Source organism: Rutidosis leptorrhynchoides, chromosome 5, assembly GCF_046630445.1.
Source record: "Rutidosis leptorrhynchoides isolate AG116_Rl617_1_P2 chromosome 5, CSIRO_AGI_Rlap_v1, whole genome shotgun sequence".
NCBI classification, from domain to species: domain Eukaryota; kingdom Viridiplantae; phylum Streptophyta; class Magnoliopsida; order Asterales; family Asteraceae; genus Rutidosis; species Rutidosis leptorrhynchoides.
In genome coordinates this window covers 403,357,742-403,379,555 of record NC_092337.1, presented here as the reverse complement: position 1 = coordinate 403,379,555, position 21,814 = coordinate 403,357,742, and the positions used below count along the sequence as shown (strand labels likewise).

Below are 21,814 nucleotides of genomic sequence, written 5' to 3'. Positions count from 1 at the left end.
AGACCCTAAAGAACTAGTCTTCTCCCCCCATTCTGAATTTTTATTTTTTTTAGGTTTTTACGAAATGAAGACTGCCTGTGAACTAAACCATGGTCTAATGCTACACGCCTTGATCACTAAAAGAAATAATGACATACTACCGAGTGAAATAGTATCAGTAATCAGAGAAAGAATGGACGGAGTTAGAAAAGGATCCAGATGCGAAGATAATAAGTTACAATTTGGTAAAGGAAAATCAAAATCCGCAGCGAAAAGAAGAGCACGACACCTAGAACGATGTCACAAATGCGGAAAATGGTCACATGGAGGTAAATGTTCAAATAATCAAACCTATTCAAATACCGAATTTGTTACTTTATGCAGAGACGGACCGTTCATATGTTTAGAAGAAAAGACAATGAATGCTCGAGGTTACGCCTATGCAGCCATGGAAAACCAATTAAACCGACTATCTTATGAATATAATAGATCATATAACTAAGAAATCTATTTCACAGGTATGTCTGTACAGTTTTTATTTTTATTTTTATTTTTAACCTTTTGATAATAAACGCTAATTTGTTCGCTAAAAAGTATTAAATTGGTATTGAATAAAATTAGGTTTGGCGACCGAAATTATTGATATCGTTCAAAAATTTATTACATCACTGCGAAATTTAACGTTTATTCTTAAGGTATAAATATCTTTAATCAATCAAACCAAAATATTTCAAAAATTCGTCATGAGTTAAATTAGGTCTTGGAACCGAAATTACTTTACCGAAAAGAGGGGCGCATATTTTTGATAATATTTGATTGATTAAAGTGGGATAAAAAGACAAAAAGATTTTTAATTTTATTTTTACCATGTTTTTAATCTTAATATTTAAATCTTAAATTAATATTGTAAATTTTGTAAAAACAATATATTTAAAATTGTAAATATTTGAAAAATTAATATAAGTTTGGTATGAATTTATGAATTTTTAAATTAAGTTTGGTGTGAATTTTTAATTTTTAAAATATGAAATTTTAATTTTATGCATTTCAAATTTTAAGTTTGGTGTGAATTTTGAATTTTTAATATTAATTTTGAATTTTATATTTAAGTTGTGTGAATTTAAAAACAAAAATTTACTTTATCTCATTAAGTTAAAAATATGATTTTTAAAATTCGTCGTAAGTTGAAGACTAGGTCTTTGAACCGAAATTGCTTTACCCGAGGAAGGGACGAGAACTTTTATTATCATTATTTTTAATCTTATTGATTTAAAGTATGCCAAAAACATTGAAAAAACCCAAAAATCTTAGCTTTTAAAACAATCGCTACAAAAAGACAAATTTTAAAATTTTGTCGAAGGACGGACTAGGACATCGATCCGAAACGACCTCGTCCTAAATAACAAGGGAAACAAAATTTTAAAATTAAATACTTAATTGATTTATAAGTTAAAGATTATTTAAAAAAAAAAAATAAAAAAAAAAAAATACCAAACTCCGCGAGTCGCGGAGTTTGGAGGGTAAATCTCCGCGAGTCGCGGAGAGACCGGATTACAGAAAAAAAAAATAAGAGCTGCACACGAACTGATCAGCTCCCACACACAAACACACTGCATAAACACCCGAAAAATACTGCGAAAACCCACGAAAATCACCCCCAAAAATCTCAATTTTTAACCGTTAATCACCAAATTTTTTGCTAAAATCATGTTGAGAAGGATGATATCTAAGAACTACTCAAGAAAAACGGTAAATTTCTGTGAAGACCCGTCCTAATCCATCCGGACGAAGTCCATATCGATTATAAACGATTCACAACAGTTGATTACATCGCGAGGTACTTGACCTCTATATGATACATTTTACAAACATTGCATTCGTTTTTTGAAAAGACAAACTTTCATTACATCGAAAGTTGACAGGCATGCATACCATTTCATAATATATCCAACTATAATTGACTTGATAATAATCTTGATGAACTCGACGACTCGAATGCAACGTCTTTTGAAATATGCCATGAATGACTCCAAGTAATATCTATAAAATGAGCAAATACACAGCGGAAGATTTCTTTCGTACCTGAGAATAAACATGCTTTAAAGTGTCAACCAAAAGGTTGGTGAGTTCATTAGTTTAACTTAAACAATCGTTTCCATCATTTTAATAGACCACAAGATTTCAGATTTCCATTTCTCATAAACATACGTCCCATGCATAGAGACAAAAATATCATTCATATGGATTGAACACCTGGTAACCGACATTAACAATATTCATATATAAGAATATCCCCATCATTCCGGGATCCTCCTTCGGACATGATATAAATTTCGAAGTACTAAAACATCCGGTACTTTGGATGGGGCTTGTTGGGCCCGATAGATCTATCTTTAGGATTCGCGTCAATTAGGGTGTCTGTTCCCTAATTCTTAGATTACCAGACTTAATAAAAAGGGGCATATTCGACTTCGATAATCCAACCATAGAATGTAGTTTCACGTACTTGTGTCAATTTCGTAAAACAGTTATAAAAGTTGCGCATGTATTCTCAGCCCAAAAATATAAAGGGTAAAAAGGCAAATGAAACTCACGATACTGTATTTTGTAGTAAAAATACATATGACGTCATTGAACAATGCAGGGTTGGCCTCGGATTCACGAACCTATATCAATTGTGTATATATTAATACGTATAATGTAAGTTACAAAATTTCATTTATTAATATGTATTATTTATATATTATAGTTTTGTAGAATTTATTCTAACCTTTATTTTAAAACGTATACTTATATTATATTTTAAGTTATATTTTATATATATATATCGATTTTATGTATATATATCTATAATGATTTACGTTTATATAAATAGTGACATTAATATATTTATATACATATATTTGTGGTTAGTATTGTATTTATGAAATTTTATTAGTTTGTTATGTGAATTATTAATACAATCCTAGTATATACCATAAGTATATATATAGTGTACAAAAGATTTATTTGTTAAAATAATAATTTAGATAATAATGATTTACTAATAATAATAATAATTTTATTAATAATGATAATACTAATAGCAAAAAAAATGAAAATGATAACTGTTAATGATACTAATAATAATAACTCTAAAATAATATTAATACTAATACCATACTTATGTTAATAATAAGGGTTCTAATATTTATAAAATGATAAATGATAATCATAATAATACTAGTAAATATTAATGATGATACTGATAAATATGATATTATTAATTGTAAATGTACTGATGATACTATTATTTATAAACCGGTACAAATTCTAATATTGATGATAATAATATATTTTTATTTCCTTCATAATAATAATAATGATAATCATAATCCTAATGATGATAAAATACTAAAATGATAAGTTTATTACTAATAATAATATTATTAATACCTATCATAATAATAATAGTAATGTCTATAATACTTTCAAATATGATAACAAGTATGATACTAATAATAACAATAATAATAACAATCAAAACAATCACAATAATAATAATAATAATACTAATAATAATTAATATATAATAACAATAATAAAATTAGAAAAGAAAACTACCTCACATGAAAAGAGTTTCAAAAAAAAAAAAAAAGAAACTACCGTCCTCTGGACTCGATCTCGTGACCACATGCTCACACGCAAACACTCTCGACCATCCCACCAATTCTGATTCTCTGTACTAATATCGAATTTAAATTTTATATATAAACTGTTTTTCTTCTATTCCTCTTCTTCTCCACAAGTCTCACGGATTCAACAAAACATCAATAACCAAAAAAAAAAAAAAAAAAAAAATCAGGGTTCCTTTTAAAGCTTCAAAACATTACAGAAAAAAAATAATTTGGGTTCTAAAATAAAAAAAAAACACTAAAGGCCTACTGCAGCGTCGGTTCTTGGAACAAAACAAAAAAAATTGATTTCGTAATAGATAACATTATAGATAATGTTTATAACACGAAATAGTTTTCTAAACATGTATAAAAACTACTGGAATCGTCAATTTGATCAGAAACATATACACGAACGCGAATTTGTCTCAAGAACAATTGTTGACTTTTTTTAAACTAAACTTTGACTTCAAAATTCAAGATCGATATAAAGATTTGAGAGTTGAGATTTTGCAGATAGATTCAAAGAAAGATTTCTAACCTTTCTGCATTTTTAGATTTTGAAACTTTATTCGAAATTGAATTAAGAGAAAAAAAAATTGGAGCGTGCAGAGAAGAAGAAAAAAAAATATATCGCTGTGCTCTTTAATCCCATTGGATTTCCTTTTTATTTGATTTGCAATTATACATAATCATTTTGTAATAATAGAGATCGGTTGATAAAAAATGGAGAAAATGTCAACACAGGTTCACGAGTTTGGAGCAGGAAAGAAACAAAAAAAATAATAATAATAATAATAGAGATAAAGGATACAGAGGTCAAGCGTATAATATAGATCCCTACTGTTTTTTTTTTAATTAATAATAATAATATATAATAACAATACTATTAATATCTAATAATATTAATAAAATTAATAATAATGATAAATATAATATTAATGATAATAATAATTGTAAAAATGATAATAATAATAATAATAATAATAATAATAATAATAATAATAATAATAATAATAATAATAATAATAATAATAATAATAATAATACCATACTAATTATGATAATATTAATATTTTATCGATAATAATAATATTAGTAATAATAATCTAATTTATACATCCAATTTCATCTTTATATGATATAAAGTGATATTATGAATACAAATATTGATATTTGACGATACAAATAACATTACTACAACAACTATATTTGTATTTAAATTTAATTTATTAATATCATCTATTATTATGTAATATTTAATAATTATGTAATATGTATTGTAACATATACTGAATATTATATATTTATGCATTTTAATATAAATATATTATAATATTTATTTACATACTAATTATATTATACTTATGTATGTAATTATGAAAAATATAAATGTTTTATATATGTAAGTATTATATATATTTATTAAAATAGTACATTATTTCATCATAGATATATTATAAATATAAATTTCTACATATACATAATATAATAATTATGTATAAAATCATATATATATAGTTATATTTATGTATATATGTATACTACCATATATATAAAATCATGTTTTAAATGTTGAGTAGATGATTAATTATGTATATTAACCAATTAACTACAAAGTATAACATTGTACATTTAATATTTTGATAACGTTGGTAATATATGTTTGAATCATTTATATACAATATACTATATATATTCAAAATGAAAATCTTTAGTTATTAAATGTTATCTTTTATAATAACAAAATTACTTAATAGTTCATTAATACTAATATAATTAGTTTTATATATAATTATTTATATTTACATTCTTAGTTACAATTAAAGGTTCGTGAATCGTCGGAAATAGTTAAAGGTCAAATGTTATCATGAAATAGTTCAAACATAATGAGACTCGGTTTAATAGACTTTGCTTATCGAGTCGAATCATATAAGATTATGTTTAAATTTGGTCGGAAATTCCCGGGTCATCACAATTTCTACACCTAAACACCATTTAATTCGAAATTTTGTGTTCTTGAGCTATTTTTTCCCCAATTTGATTTTGATGCTTTTTAGTGTAATTAAGCTTAAATTGTTTATGTATTATGCTTGTATAACCTAGATTGATGCTGTTTAACATGATTAGAAGCCTTAAACTTCAAATTTTGAATAATCTAGGGTTTGTGTTCTTGAGCAAATTTGGGGCTTTTTGATATAAATAGGTTATGGCCGATTTTTGTCATGAATTGTTGCTAAATTGAGTAGTGTAACATGTCTAGGTAGTTAAATGATCCAAACTTTGAGCCTAAACATGATTTTGAGAATTAAAGTGGACTTTTTCAAGTCCAAAATTCATGAACTTGATTTTTGAAAGATAATGCCATTTGAGACTTGTTTATTTGCTAGTAATGATTATTTTGACATGTTATTTGAGTTGAATGCTTATGAACTTGGCGAAAATTTTCGTATATGCTTATTTGAAAAAGTGTAGATTTGATAAAAATGTGAAAATGACCTTAAGTTTGATATAAATTGATAATGTCATTGTAATTATTTTGATTGATGATTTTGCTGACACTAATGCATATTTGGATGCACAAAATTTGTGTTTGATGTGTTTTGCAGAATGAAAGGGGTGAATCTTCATCCCAAGCCCGCCATGCTCCTGCTGAGAACTTGGAACAACAGGAGGTAGATAACTACTACAAGCAGGATGTACCTCATCCAGTCATGACCTTTTCAGATATGCACTTGGAACAGTTGCACCCAAACCTGAGATTTGACAGACTTTGGATAGATTATCCAAAATATCAACGGGGTTTGCATACTCTTCATTCCAAGGTTGTTGAGGTACCAAGGGTCATAGAATGGGGACCCTTGGAAGCTGTATAATTGGCCGGGCCAATTAGGGAATTACTGGTACAGAGGTATGGTAATTCTTCTTTTAATGACTGGATATGTTTATTCACCATACGCAGACCTGTATATAAAGTATGGTGTGAAGAGTTGTTATGTAGTATAGAGTTGAATGATCGGGTAGCTAGTTTAACCGATCGTTCTTTTATTAGATTTTTGTTAGGCGGTTCGATGCGCTACATGTCTTTACTGGACATGGCTCAGGCTTTACGTATATATACGCCTGAGGAATTAGCGTCTGCCGATTGTAGAGGATTGATACTAAACGGTAGAAAGATAGATGAGAATTTTGATACACACGGTGTGTGGAGTTAAATGACAAGCCATCACCGTTTCAAAGGGGGAAACTACTCTTATTTGGATATAGATAGAGCCGAATTAAGAGTAATACATAGGTTTTTAGCTAATTCGATTACACAAAGGGGTAAAAACAAAGAAAAGGTAAATGAACAAGATTTGTTTTACCATATGTGTATTCGAGACCCACACAGCGCTGTAAGTATACCATATTGTGTGGGTTATTATTTATCAGCTATGGTTCGGGGGATGCGTCCACATAGCATAATAGGAGGTGGTATTTTTATTACTTTGATTGGTGAATATCTCGGTGTGGATATAAGTCGGGGGGGATTATTAGTAGAAGAGCCGGAACCCCGCGACACTATAGGTTTAAATGTATACCATGGTGCGAAAGTTTTGAAGCGGCGAAATAACGCCGCAGTACGATACAATGGTAGACATCCACAGGTAGAGAGAAACCAGGAACAAGGTAATGTAGGAGGGGGGAATGAGATGCAAGAAATGCATAGGTTTATAGCTTCTCAGGAATACGAAAATGCTAGACAGAGAGCATTTGAAGATTGGCAAGTTCATCAGAACCAGATCATAGCGCATTGCCAACATATAGGTAGAAACTATATTCCTACACCGAAACCCGTCTTCCCTCCTTGGTCGATAGAGATGCAGCCACCATATCCTACGTATGACCCTGCCGAAGCATTCTATAGCACTTATGGTTATGCGTGGAACCCCTATTGGTACCAATATCATCCTTAGTTTACTTATTATTTTTTTTTATTATTATTTTGTAATTTGTAATTATTGATACATTTAATATTTTTGTTAATATTGTAATCATTTTATAATTATCTAACTTTTATTCTTAGATTTTAATAATTTTTGAATGTGGGGTAATAAACCAAACTTCAAAAATATGTATATATGTTTGCAGTTTATCTTATGTACAAAACAGGGTAAAACAACGCATTTTCAAAGACTGGCATTAAGTTCAGCAAAAGCAACTAATTTTGACGACAAGATGCAAAATACATGTGAAATAACAACAAGACGGAATGAACAAATGATGTGCACCATTTATCATTCAGCAAACAAACGCCAATATATTTGGAAACTTTGGTAAAAATTTAATCATTTTCACACAAATAACCCTCAATAATTTAAATTGTTACTGATTTCTTGCAAATGAGGGCATTGCAAGATCTTAAGTGTGGGAAGGGGTTAAATTCTTTCGGATTTTAAAAATTTTTACTTTATACACTTGGTTACCATTAAAAATACTAGTAAAGCAGTAGTTGTATTAGAATCTAGTGCTCTCTGATAAAAAAGAACAGCCCTAGTCTTATATACTAACTACCCAATTCTAGTAAAAATTTTCAAAAAAATTTTTCAATTAAATGAATTCAAAATCATGTTTATACATATTTATGAACGATAAAACTAGGTTTTAACACCGAAATTATTGTTACCTCGGAAAGGACATAAATTGAGAAACAAACTAAAATGTTAAAATTCATTTAAAATGGAATAGAGGACGATAAAAAGAAAAATAAAAAGCCAAGTGTGGGAAAATTTACCAAGTTATTTTAAACATATGTCACATATATTTGTAACAAATAACTGAAAATACTTTTGCTTTGAACTAAACTAAACTGTTTTACCCGATGAAAGAAAAGAAGAGATGGATCTACACGATGAATCAATTCCATCATTAAAAGGAAGTAAAGTCTTCCGAAAAAGAAACGCGCTTCTTGATTTAGGTCATGAAGTTGTCGTCCAGACCAGCTGTAGGTTGACGAAAAATCTAGAAAAGTCATCACTAAAATCAGCAGGAAATCCACGGACCTCAGCATCAAACAGGGTCGCCAAGTGGTCAGATTTATCCTAACCATGAGAAGGATTTATCTCGTACAATGGGGGGGCACCGTGCAAATTAGCTTGATAAGACTAATGAATCAGATCCCCAGAAAGGATAATCTCCTTAAAGATCAAAAATCAGCTTTTAAGCCTGATATTACTCAATCCTTGAGATTGACCTTAAAGATTGAGAATTACAAACTCATGGAATTCAATGATATCTAAACTCGAGCTTAAACGAGAAAATATTTTGATCAAAATTACAAACCGATTTGTTTTCTGAAAACCCTAATTTCAATGCGTTCATTACCATTGAACGTAAAATCCTAGGAATTCACCTGGAATTCATTAGGTCACCTGAACTAAATCGGGTGTCAACCGTAAGAACGGTGGTTGCATAGTGGTCAAAGACATGACCTTGTGCCAGACCGGAAAAATTATAAGGGTGAGCTTTACTATTGCTCCTACCAAGGATAGTAATTGCGTCCGACGCGTTATAGACCATAATCAAAAGCATGTCACGGGACATTGCCTTAACAGTTGCTTGTTCAACACTTTCCTTTACAACCGGACGGTAGTTTGCCGAAAGGTAATATACGGAACAAGTAAACTGGACGTGTTGCTTTCCAAATACAAGGTTAGCAAGTGGGTGACACAAAACCGCAAGTTTTGAGCTAAAATTTTCAAATCTGAAACCCACCAAACCCACAAAAATATTTTGCAAACACCGGTAAAGGGTTATTCCGAAAAACTTATCTAGGGTAAAAACTAGATTTAATTTTCAAAAGATCAAATGTTTTCATAAAGATCCAATTTCCTTAATGGATCTAAATTTTTATAGTCATGTGGGACTGTAAACCATATCGTTACTACCATTGTTTATACCGCCGTATAGAAATCACTGATGTACAAAGTGTGAAGAATAAAAAAGTGATTCTAGTATTTCAAGACAATATTGCTTGAGGACAAGCAACGCTCAAGTGTGGGAATATTTGATAATGCTAAAAACGAACATATATTTCATAGCATTATTCCTCAAGAAAGACAAGCTTTTAGTTGCAATTGTTCTATTTACAAGAGATATTCGTTTAAATAATAAAAGGTGAAGACAAAAGACAGATTCGACGAATTGAAGACGCAAACGACCAAAAAGCTCAAAAGTACAAAAGACAATCAAAAAGGTTCCAATTATTGATAAGAAACGTCTCGAAATCACAAGAGTACAAGATTCAAAACGCAAAGTACAAGATATTAAATTGTACGCGAGGACGTTCGAAAATCCGGAACCGGGACTAGAGTCAACTCTTAACGCTCGACGCAACGGACTAAAAATTACAAGTTAACTATGTATATAAATATAATATAATATATAATTAATTATATTAATTATATATATTTTATATATATATAATAAAAACCGTCGGCAGCAAGAAACTCCAAGGGTGTGAGCTGTAAATACCTCTCCGCGACTCGCGGAGTTTTAAGGGCATTTTGCCGCGAGTCGCGGAGCCCCAAAAATCAAGTCTGGCTATAAAGCCAACCGAATTCTGATCAAAATTGATCATCTTTTTTTCTCTTCCTCTTCATACGTAAATATATTTATATTTATAATTTATATTTTAATTTTAATTATAATTCTAATAATAAGGGTATGTTAGCGAATGTTGTAAGGGTGTAAGTCGAAATTCTGTCCGTGTAACGCTACGCTATTTTTAATCATTGTAAGTTATGTTCAACCTTTTTATATTAATGTCTCGTAGCTAAGTTATTATTATGCTTATTTAAAACGAAGTAATCATGATGTTGGGCTAATTACTAAAATTGGGTAATTGGGCTTTGTACCATAATTGGGGTTTGGACAAAAGAACGACACTTGTGGAAACTAGACTATGGGCTATTAATGGGCTTTATATTTGTTTAACTAAATGAAAGTTTGTTAATGTTAATATAAAGATTTACAATTGGGCGTCCCTATAAATTACCATATACACTCGATCGGACACGATGGGCGGGGTATTTATATGTACGAATAATCGTTCATTTAACCGGACACGGGAATGGATTAATAGCCACTAGAATAATTAAAACAGGGGTGAAATTACATTCAAGGGTAATTGGTGTAATTGTTAACAAAGTAGTAAAACCTTGGTTTACACGCAGTCGATAACCTGGTGTATTCATTAAACAAAGTATTAAAACCTTGTTACAATTCGAATCCCCAATTAGTTAGAATATTTAACTTCGGGTATAATAATAATTTGACAAGGACACTTGCAATTTATATTTATGACTGATGGACTGTTATGGACAAAAACCAGACGGACATATTGAATAATCCAGGACAAAGGACAATTAACCCAAGGGCATAAAACTAAAATCAACACGTCAAACATCATGATTACGGAAGTTTAAATAAGCATAATTCTTTTATTTCATATTTAATTTCCTTTATTTTATATTTAATTGCACTTCTAATTATCGCACTTTTATTTATTGTTATTTTATTTTATCGCACTTTTAATTATCGTACTTTTTAATTATCGCAATTTTATTTTATCGCATTTTTATTATTCGCAATTTCATTATCGTTATTTACTTTACGCTTTAATTTAAGTCTTGTATTTATTTTATATTTTACATTAGGTTTTAACTGCGACTAAAGTTTTAAAATCGACAAACCGGTCATTAAACGGTAAAAACCCCCCTTTATAATAATAATATTACCTATATATATATTTGTATTTTTATAAAAATAAACTAATATAGCGTTGAGCTTTGTTTAAAGATTTCCCTGTGGAACGAACCGGACTTACTAAAAACTACACTACTGTACGATTAGGTACACTGCCTATAAGTGTTGTAGCAAGGTTTAAGTATATCCATTCTATAAATAAATAAATATCTTGTGTAAAATTGTATCGTATTTAATAGTTTTTCCTAGTAAAATATAAGCTATTTTATATACACCTCGTTCGACATCACTTGTGCATGTCATAATAGTCACGATCCAGGTCAATTTATGTCTGTATCCAGAAATAGGTCTGTTTCGGATAAGAAGGGAACGAGTAACTGCTCCAAGTCCAGCGAAGATGATGATGGTGACTATGTAAATGAGTGTGATCCCAAGCAAAAAAGTAGGGTTTCTAATTCAGCCGAAGATGAAGATGATGTGAAGAATCGCCAGAAATTGGATACTGATAACGATACACCGGTGATGTTCAACAATTTTTCCAGGATGTCAAGAAGTAGAAGATGAAGGGTCTGCGTGCATGGGTACTGACGAGAAGTGTAATGATGAGGTGGTTGCAGAAACGGCGGATTGCTGCCTAGAGATAGGGAAACGTGGGTATGGTTTCCCTAGTTCCAAGGTGGGCCACTCAACTCCCATAAAGTCAACTAATAAATTGTGCTCAGATGAAAGGTCACGTGAGAAATATGATAGGGCGAGTTTTGGGAAGGGTAAAAACCGAATGGATAATGTTGGGCCGAAGTATAACAGTAGTGGGCTTAAGAATCTTGATGTTAATGGGCTTGACTCTCATATGGACTCAGAACAGATTAGTAGATTTGATAAAAATGATCTTGGGCCTATTAATCCTTCTGGTGGGCAGCCAGATACACAAAATAAATCTGCGGTGGGTTCTGATTCGAGACACGATACTACTGACCATGTGAACTCAGTTGGTGATAAATCTCACAATGCTTCTGTTAGTGCCAATCATGGGGGAAAAATGGGAATAACAATAGCCGTGATAACGAATCTCTTAATTCCAGCAGGTGTAGTTCCAAAACCAAGGTATTCTCAAATTGCTCCTCGTGTTACTGGATAGCAATGGATAAATGTATGGCGGCATCAAGGATTATGAGGTTTAAATACATGGCAAGATCCATTCCCAAATGTGGAAAATTGAGGAAGTATTGTTGTAAAACCTGTGGTAGAAAGTCCAAATTAAAAATCAAGCAAGCAAGGAAAGATGAGGCATGTTCGAAGGTAAAATTCAGTGATATGTATAGATCGATCAATAATGAAGAGTTGAAAGAGTATGGTGAACAAATTGGATTGAGGTGGCCCACCTCTAATCCATTGTAAGTCTTCTCTTTCTATCTTGTCGTATGTCTTTTGTTGATTATGAAGATCTTATCCTTAAATGTACGGGGATTTGCGGTTAAGGGTAAATTTGGGTGGGTGCGAAAAATATGTGCTTCCGAAAGACCATGCATTGCGGTATTTCAGGAAACTAAGTGTAAAACCTTGTCTGAAAGTTGGGTTTATAGATTGTGGGGTGATTCGAATTTTGGTTTCGTTCAAAAGGAGGTCATGGGTAAGTCTGGGGGATTATTAGTCATTTGGGATACCTCGCAGTTTGAAATAAGTGATGTTAGGGGGGGGGGATTACCTTTTAGCAATTAAAGGTAAATGGAAGGCGTCGTGTGAAGAGTCGGTCATTGTTAATGTGTATGGGCCGCATAGTGATAAGCGTAAGAAAGTGCTGTGGGATTCATTGAATAGTCTTGTAAGTAGCATTGATTCGGCATGGTTGTTATGTGGAGACTTTAACGAAGTTAGAGAATCCTCGGAACGTCTCAACTCCCAATTCCATCAAAGTCGAGCCGATAAATTTAATGAATTCATTATACGAAACAATTTGATTGATATTTCCATTAGTGGGCGAAAGTTCACTAGGATTAGTGATGATGAGTTAAAATTTAGCAAGCTTGATAGGTTTTTGTGTACGAATAAGTTTCTTTGCTTATGGGAGGACCTATCCATTATTGCTATTGATCGTCATCTCTCGGACCATTACCCATTAATTCTTAGAGACAAAGTGATTGATTATGGTCCGAAACCCTTCAAGGTGTTCGATGAATGGTTTAATTGCGAAGACATCGATGAAGTCATCTCGGAGGCTTGGGGTCAACCAATTCGGGGGAATAGATTAGATTGCAACTTTAGAGATAGACTCAAAAACGTGAAGTTGGCTTTAAAAGGTTGGAGTAAAAAAATTTTGGGGGGCTTGATGAAGAAATTAAGTTGTTGCAAAAGGAAGCGTTAGATTGGGAGTTAAAAGCGGAAAATGATGTTCTTAGTGAGTCAGATCGTATTTTGTGGTTAGATTGTAGACGTCGATGGTGTGAGAAGGAAAATATTAAGGCTAGTATGTTGAGACAAAAGGCTAGGATTAAATGGACGTTAGAGGGGGATGAAAACTCCAAATTTTTTCATGCATCGATTCGCCGGAAATATAACAAATGCAATCTTCGGGGTTTGAACATTAATGGGGTTTGGCATGAGGACCCGACGGTGGTGAAAGCTGCTATCTTTGATTATTTCAGAAACATTTTTCGGCACCAGGTATTTCCTCTCCTCGTCTGATGTGGTCACCTTTCGCTAACAGGCCGCACGCTGAAGCCCATTCCTATTCTCTAGCCCAACAAAGTGGAGGGTGTTTTCACGGTTCAGGTGGGCCTGCTGGGCCTGTCTTTCTTGCTGATTCTTTTACCGAACAGCAGGTCAGTAATTCACCTGTTGACTTCTTTAGTTTATCAAATAGCGAATCTCAGGAGCTGGAAAAAAGATTTGAGGTTGATGAGATTTGGGAAGCTTTAAACGATTGTGCGAGCAACAAAGTACCGGGCCCGGATGGTTTTAATATGCGTTTTTTCAAAAAGTTTTGGTCCATTGTGCTTGATGGTTTGGTTATGGCGATCAACAATTTTTGGGAAACAGGGGTCATATCTAAGGGGTGTAACTCTTCTTTCATCACTCTTGTCCCGAAGAAGTCGAATCCGATTGATCTTAATGAATATCGTCCCATTAGTCTAATTGGAAGTTTTTACAAGATCGTTGCAAAGCTACTTTCAAATAGACTTAAAAAGGTAATTCCCCGTCTTGTTGGTTGTGAGCAAAGCACCTTTATACATGGAAGGATTATCATTGACGGCGTTCTTATTGCGAATGAATCTCTTGAATTTTTAGAAGCTAATCGGGTTAAAAGCATGGTGTTCAAGGTAGATTTTGAAAAGGCTTTTGATAGTCTCAACTGGAGGTTTCTTGATGATATGATGGGGTTCATGGGGTTTGGACTTAAGTGGAGAAGTTGGATATCTTCGTGCCTAAAATCGGCTTCAATCTCCGTACTAGTTAACAGATCTCCGACCAATGAGTTTGGGGTAAGGCAAGGTGATCCCTTATCACCTTTTCTTTTTATTATTGCGACGGAAGGGCTCAATTGGCTTGCGAAGGCGGCGGTGTCAAAGAATTTGCTTAGAGGAGTGGAAATTGGTTCAAACAAAGTACGTATTTCTCACTTACAATATGCGGATGACACTATCTTCTTTGGGTCGTGGAGTTTGGATAACTTTCAAAACCTAATGAAACTACTTAAATGCTTTGAGCTTTGTTCCGGGTTAAAAGTCAACTATTCCAAGAGTAATTTATTCGGGGTGAATGTTAGTGCGAATGAAGTGAATGAGATGGCGTGTTCTTTTGGGTGTAAAGTTGGTACCTTTCCGTTCATCTATCTTGGGCTTCCGATTGGTGCAAAGATGAAAAAATCTTCTTCTTGGAAACCGGTAATTGAAAAGTTTGAAAAAAGACTCTCGAATTGGAAAGCATGTGCGATGTCTTTCGGCGGACGGTTAACACTCGTGAATTCGGTTCTCAATAGTTTACCATTGTACTATTTCTCAATCTTTCGTGCCTCGCCTAGCGTGCTTAAAAAACTTGAGTGTATAAGGCGTAAGTTCTTTTGGGGTGGGGCGGGAAACAAAGGGAAAATCTCATGGGTAAAATGGGGTGAGGTCATTCGACCTAGGGTGGATGGTGGCCTTAATGTGGGATCTCTCAATTTTAAAAACCTCGCATTAATTGGCAAGTGGTGGTGGAGGTTTTACACCGAAACCACTTCCTTGTGGGTTAATGTAATCAAAAGTATTTATGGGGATTCGGGACTCTTAAATTCGGGTGGGGATGATTCGCGTTTATGTTCTAACTCAACTTGGAGCTCTATTATAAAAGCAGGTTTAGAGATTGACAATTCAGGAGTGGAATTCACCAAGTCCTTCGTGAAAAAGATCGGGAACGGGTGCAACACTAGATTTTGGGAAGATACATGGATTAGTGATAAACCACTCAAGGAGACTTTCAAAAGGTTGGCAAGACTTGAATCAAACCCTTATGTGGTAGTTGCGGATCGAGTTTCATGGGTAAATCAAAAAGCCGATTGCAAATGGGATTGGGTACGGGATATCAAGGGTCGAACTAAAGGTGAATTAGATGACTTGGAGACATTACTTTCTTCGTTGGTAATGGATCCGGGTAAAGAAGATTTTTGGTATTGGAAGCTAAGCGGGTGCGGGAAATTTTCTACAAAAAAGTTAACATCGGTTATTATGAAAAATTCATATTCTACAAGTGACACATCAACAAATGCGCATACCTTCGCTACGATGAAGAACAACCTAGTACCAAAAAAGGTGGGGGTTTTCGTATGGCGAGCTAAGCGGGAAAGACTACCAACCTTGGTGGAACTTGACAAGAGAGGGGTCGATCTTCACTCGGTTCTTTGTCCACTTTGCGATGATCATGTTGAAATGGTCAAACATTCCTTACTTGAATGCAAGCATGCTAGTATCATTTGGGAAAAAGTCCGATCATGGTGGGGGTTTTGAATCGAGTATTCCTTCCTTTGGAAGTCTTCTTTGTGGTATTTGTCCGGTCCAATGTTCCGATTTAGGCAAGAAAATTTGACAAGCGTTCGAATGGACTTGTTGCTATCTCATATGGAAGAATAGGAACAATAAGGTCTTCAAGAACTCAAGTTGGGCTCCACCGGTTGCATTGAATGAGATTCAAGTGCTAAGCTATGATTAGATCGCGAAGAGATGTAAGGAAAAAAAGATCGAATGGAATGAGTGGTTGCATAGTCCAAAATCTTTGATATTGTAACCTATGTAATTTTCAAATCAACATATAGCATATGATTCTATCTCGGTATCTTTATGCTTGTTTGAGTTTTCTTCGTGTAATTGTGACGATTTTCGAGTTTCGAGTAATATATATATTTATTTTGCCTTTCAAAAAAATAAAATAAAAAATAGTTAAAGCTACAAATCAGTTATATACTTTCAATTTTGTTGCAATAAAAGCTATATACCTAAAAATTACCATTGTACGTCATAAACTTTCAAAACGTATGATAATTTAAACAAAAAGCGATTAGTTACCTGCTGGAGTGGTAAAACTTGTCATTTTTTTAAATTTTTAATGGTAAAAGCTACAAATCGGCTATATACTTTCATTTTTGTCCAATATATATTATATATTCATAAAATACACTAGTGTAGGCTACAAACTTATTATTTACGTGTCATATTAAATATATACTCCGTGTAAAGCTTCAACTTGATAAATTTTTAGTAAGGTTACATGACAATAACTTGACACATATGTGGCATCTTAGTAAAATTTTATTAATTGAGAATGAAGTTAATATTATTTCGTAATAACTTTATGTTATGTGTAATTTTACTGAATACTTGTAATGTGCGGATTGAGTAATTTTTTTTATAAAGTTAAAAAACGAATTACAGTTAAAATTTAACACTTTTTTTTTTAGTAAAATTATAATTTTTTTTCTTTTTTTGATAAGGGAGGAAACACTCCTATGAACGAGCACATTGTCTTCCCCATAGAAGGTAAAACCTCTGGTAATCAAGCTCCCCGAGCGTGAGACCTGGTACCAGGTGAATTGCGCATTATGCGCACCCTCTAGTCACAATCATTTTTGAACAATTTGGCATAACTAAGAATTGAACCCGGATGGTATGCTTCATTGGGCAACTCGGTAAATTTCTAACATTGAATAGTTAGATTTATTTTTAACAAATTATTCTTTTCTAGTTTCTCTTTATTTATATTCTTCATGCTTATTTGAAAACTACTACTAATACATAAAATTTAAAAATTATCACATAAGTAGTTTAACAGTAACTAATTACATTGAAATAAAATTAAAAGTATATAATTAATTTTTAGCTTTAGGGTGTGTTTGGCACACAACTTCTTGAAGCTTATAAGAACTTATTGGAGCTTGAGCTTATAATTTTAATAAGCTCTAAGTCATAACCTTTGTTTAGTAGACATAAAAAGCGGAGCTTATGAAAATTATAAGCTCTTAAAAAATAAGCTACTTCTAGTAGCTTATGAAAAAAAAATAGAACTTATGAACTAGAAAATAAGCTCTAGGTAGTTTACCAAACACTTATAAAAAATAATAAGCTTCAGCTACCAGCTTTAAAAATAAACTTCAACTCCTCCAGCTCTAGTTCCAGCTCCAACTAGTTTAATCCAAATATAACCTTAACTATTAAAAAAAATTCTGAAATAAAAAGAATTATTTATTATTTATATTGAATAATTAGTCAATCCTCCGTATAATTTATAAACTTAAATTTAATAAATTTAAACGTAAGTTTAAATTAATGTTTAGCATTCTGAGTTATAGCCAAGATTTGTATTCCATTTTGTTAATCAAAATGTGTGTGAGAGAAAATAGTATTTCTTGAAGTTGCAAAGCTCTTATTAACTTCACGTGTACGTACACTCATCCATGTGTCCGTGAGTCTTTGCAACAAAAAAAAAAACTTGAAGAATACACACACAAAACAAAACACATTCAAAAATACAGATCCATTTCATATCAATCTCTCTGCAACTCAAGAACCAGTTTCAATGGTGGTTTTTGATGAAAAGATGTTGACTTTATAAGTCAAAATCAAAAACCCATTGACTACACGAGATTAAATTAAGGGGAAATTTATTTATATTAAATGACTTTTTTTTTTTTTTTTTTTTTTTTTTTTTTTTTTTTTTTTTGTATTTCTCTTTCTTACCCAATCATTCATATAGTCATTACCCTCAAAAGAAAGTAGCTAGATTTTGAGTGATCATTTTTCTCCTTTACTATCCGAATCACCTATTCAACTAAAAGGTAAGTATCTTCTTTCTATGGATCTTTGATTAACAAAAATAAAAAGGAACCCCATTTTTGTTATATTTGATTTCAAGGTCTTTTAAATGAGGCAAAATGGGCTTGTTTTCTTTTTTTATTTTGTTACCATATTTTTTCAATGTGTAATTAGTGGTGATAAAGAAGCACTTTTGGGGTTAAAATCTGATATTGATCCAACAAATTCTCTTAATTGGAATGGAAATGATTTTTGTAAATGGGATGGGGTTAAAGAATGCTTAAATGGTAGAGTGTCAAAACTTGTTCTTGAAAATCTAAATTTAAAAGGTGAAATAGATTCAAGAAACCTTAATCAATTAGATCAAATCCGTGTTCTGAGTCTTAAACAAAACTTAATCTCTGGCAACATCCCAAATTTTTCCGGTCTATCAAATCTTAAATCGCTTTATCTTTCTTACAACAACTTTTCCGGTGAATTTCCGGCGTCTTTAACCACCCTTCACCGCCTCAAAACCATTGTTCTCTCCGGCAACCATCTTTCCGGTCACATTCCTGATTCAATACTCAGTGTACAAAGATTATATGTTCTTTACTTAGATGACAACAGATTCACCGGAAAAATCCCACCTTTAAACCAAACAGGGCTGAAATTTCTAAACTTGTCAAGAAACCAACTCTCCGGCGAGATTCCGGCAACCCCAGTTTTAGTCAAATTCAACATCACTTCATTTTCCAACAATGTGGGTTTATGCGGTGATGCATTCAACATCCCGTGTAGTATTTCCCCTTCCACGTCGATTTCTCCGGCGAACCAAACCCCAAACCCACCCACCACCGGAAAATCCCACCGTCACCGGAAAATCAAGAAAATAGTCATAATAGCTTGTTCCGTTGGTGGGTTTATCTTATTACTTATTTTAATCACATTATTAGCAATCTTTATTAAAAACAAGAAAAAGAAGTCACCAGAAACAGTTGCTAAAAAGTCAGAAACTGCGGCAGGTGGTGGCGCAGCCGCCGCCACCGCCGGAGCAAGTGGTAGTGGGAAAAATGGGTCTGGTACAGAAGGTGATGACGGCGGTAGTGGGATAGGAAAGTTGGTATTTTTCTCCGGCGGCGGAGATACGCCGGAAATGAGTTATAGTTTGGAAGATTTATTAAAAGCTTCGGCGGAGACATTGGGCAGAGGTACGGTGGGGAGTACGTATAAAGCGGTGATGGAATCAGGGTTTATTGTTACGGTGAAACGATTAAAAGATGCGAGGTATCCAAGGGTTGAGGAATTTCGAAGACACGTGGACGTCATCGGACGGTTGAGACATCAAAATTTAGTACCTCTAAGAGCTTATTTTCAAGCTAAAGAAGAACGGTTGCTAGTATACGATTATTTCCCTAATGGCAGCCTATTTTCTCTCATTCACGGTACGTTTTTATTTTACATCTAAAAAATCTAAATGTGCTTATTAATATTTTTTACACTTTAAAATAATTTATTTAATTTTAATTAATATGTAATATAATACTACGTATTGAGAGTTATCAAGAGTGATAACATAACTTGTGTCATGTGGAATATGAAAAAGGCTTTTAAGTTTTTGTAAGTTACTACTCCGTATATGTTTAAAAGAGATATAAATATTGAATTATAAATATGTACGTAAATATTGAATTAGGTATTAGGTATGTAGTTCAAAGAGATGTATAAAATTCTAATTGGTTTCAATGGGGATATGTAACCGAATTATTATATGTAACTACTAGAGTAATGGACTAATTTGGTTTGTTCAAGAAATGATTAAATGTATAAATATAGTTTGAAATTGATTAAAAAAATAAATTTAGCCTAAAATTTTGAAATTTTGGTAGGAAAAATAGATCTGGGTCAATTGTATAATTTTAGACAACCGACAACATTCCTTTTTTATATACCTTCAATTGTCATGTCTACCAAATGTTTATATAATTGGTATTATTTTATCTCGTGTCCTTTTATTTTACAAAAAAGGTTGTGCACTTGTTCAAATATAAACAAAAATAATGTACCATGTTTGTTACTAGAAACATGTGGTACAATTTTTCATTGTCTATCAAAATTTGAAAGTATGATAGGAGAAAAGATATGGATCATCCAATGCCTTTGTTCTAAACTTCTAATAGAAGATAATAATATGATTTCTAAGTTATGCTCTTTTATGTTCTAATATGAGTCTAAAATATAGTTGTAACGGTTTTGTAGGATCGAGAACATCAGCTGGCGGGAAGCCTCTTCATTGGACGTCGTGCCTAAAAATCGCTGAGGATTTGGCTACCGGGCTTCTATACATTCACCAAAACCCGGGCCTGACCCATGGAAACTTAAAATCCTCCAACGTTCTGTTAGGCTCCGATTTCGAATCTTGCCTAACTGATTACGGTTTAATGTCATTTCGAAACCCCGATTATCCCGAAGAATCAAGTGCTTCGTCCCTTTTCTACCGGGCCCCAGAATGTCGTGACCCAAGAAAACCGTTAACTCAACAAGCAGATGTCTACAGCTTCGGTGTCCTTCTATTAGAGCTTCTCACAGGAAAAACTCCGTTTCAGGATCTCGTTTTGGAACACGGGTCAGATATTCCTAAATGGGTCAAGTCGGTACGGGAAGAAGAAACCGAGTCCGGGGACGAGCCGACGTCTTCGGGGAACGAAGCGTCGGAAGAGAAGCTTACGGCGCTTCTTAACATTGCCATGGCTTGTATTTCACTGAGCCCCACGAATCGGCCCGTGATGAAAGATGTGTTGAGGATGATTCGGGAAACGCGAGCTGAAGCAGCTCACGTTTCGTCGAATAGTAGTGATCATTCACCGGGACGATGGTCGGATACTGTTCAAAGCTTACCGAGAGATGAACATTTGAGCATATGATTCATGGGTTGTGGATTTTTTTAGTGAATTTGATTCATCTATTTGTGTAGGATGTTTTTTTTTTTCATTTTTATTGTTAATTGAAATCGTTTGCTGTTACAGGGGTGTGGTAATTTAATCATGATTAAGTAGTGTTGGATATAACTCGATAAATAAGTGTCGAAGTCGATGGAAAAAAATATCTTAAATTTAAGTGTAATTGTAGTACAATTATAGTATAATCTTGTTTCTAAACCTGTTGCTTTTATTTTATATA

At 32.8% G+C, this 21,814-nt stretch overlaps 1 protein-coding gene across 1 annotated transcript; it reads left to right on the top strand.

Moving 5' to 3' along the window:
- The first annotated feature begins 18,764 nt into the window (after positions 1-18,764).
- Positions 18,765-21,722, top strand: LOC139847853 (inactive leucine-rich repeat receptor-like serine/threonine-protein kinase At1g60630). The gene is made up of 2 exons (XM_071837582.1): positions 18,765-20,079; positions 20,894-21,722. The coding sequence occupies exons 1-2, from the start codon at positions 18,765-18,767 to the stop codon at positions 21,556-21,558; spliced, it is 1,980 nt and encodes a 659-aa protein (XP_071693683.1). The 3' UTR covers positions 21,559-21,722.
- Positions 21,723-21,814: the final 92 nt, after the last annotated feature.

What these genes read in the sequence shown, in the direction of transcription:
- LOC139847853 (XM_071837582.1), top strand. Translation starts at nt 18,765, where the DNA reads ATGAGGCAAAATGGGCTTGTTTTCTTTTTTTATTTTGTTACCATATTT. An exon ending in CCTATTTTCTCTCATTCACG is followed by an intron (nt 20,080 to 20,893) that starts GTACGTTTTTAT and finishes ACGGTTTTGTAG; the next exon opens with GATCGAGAACATCAGCTGGC.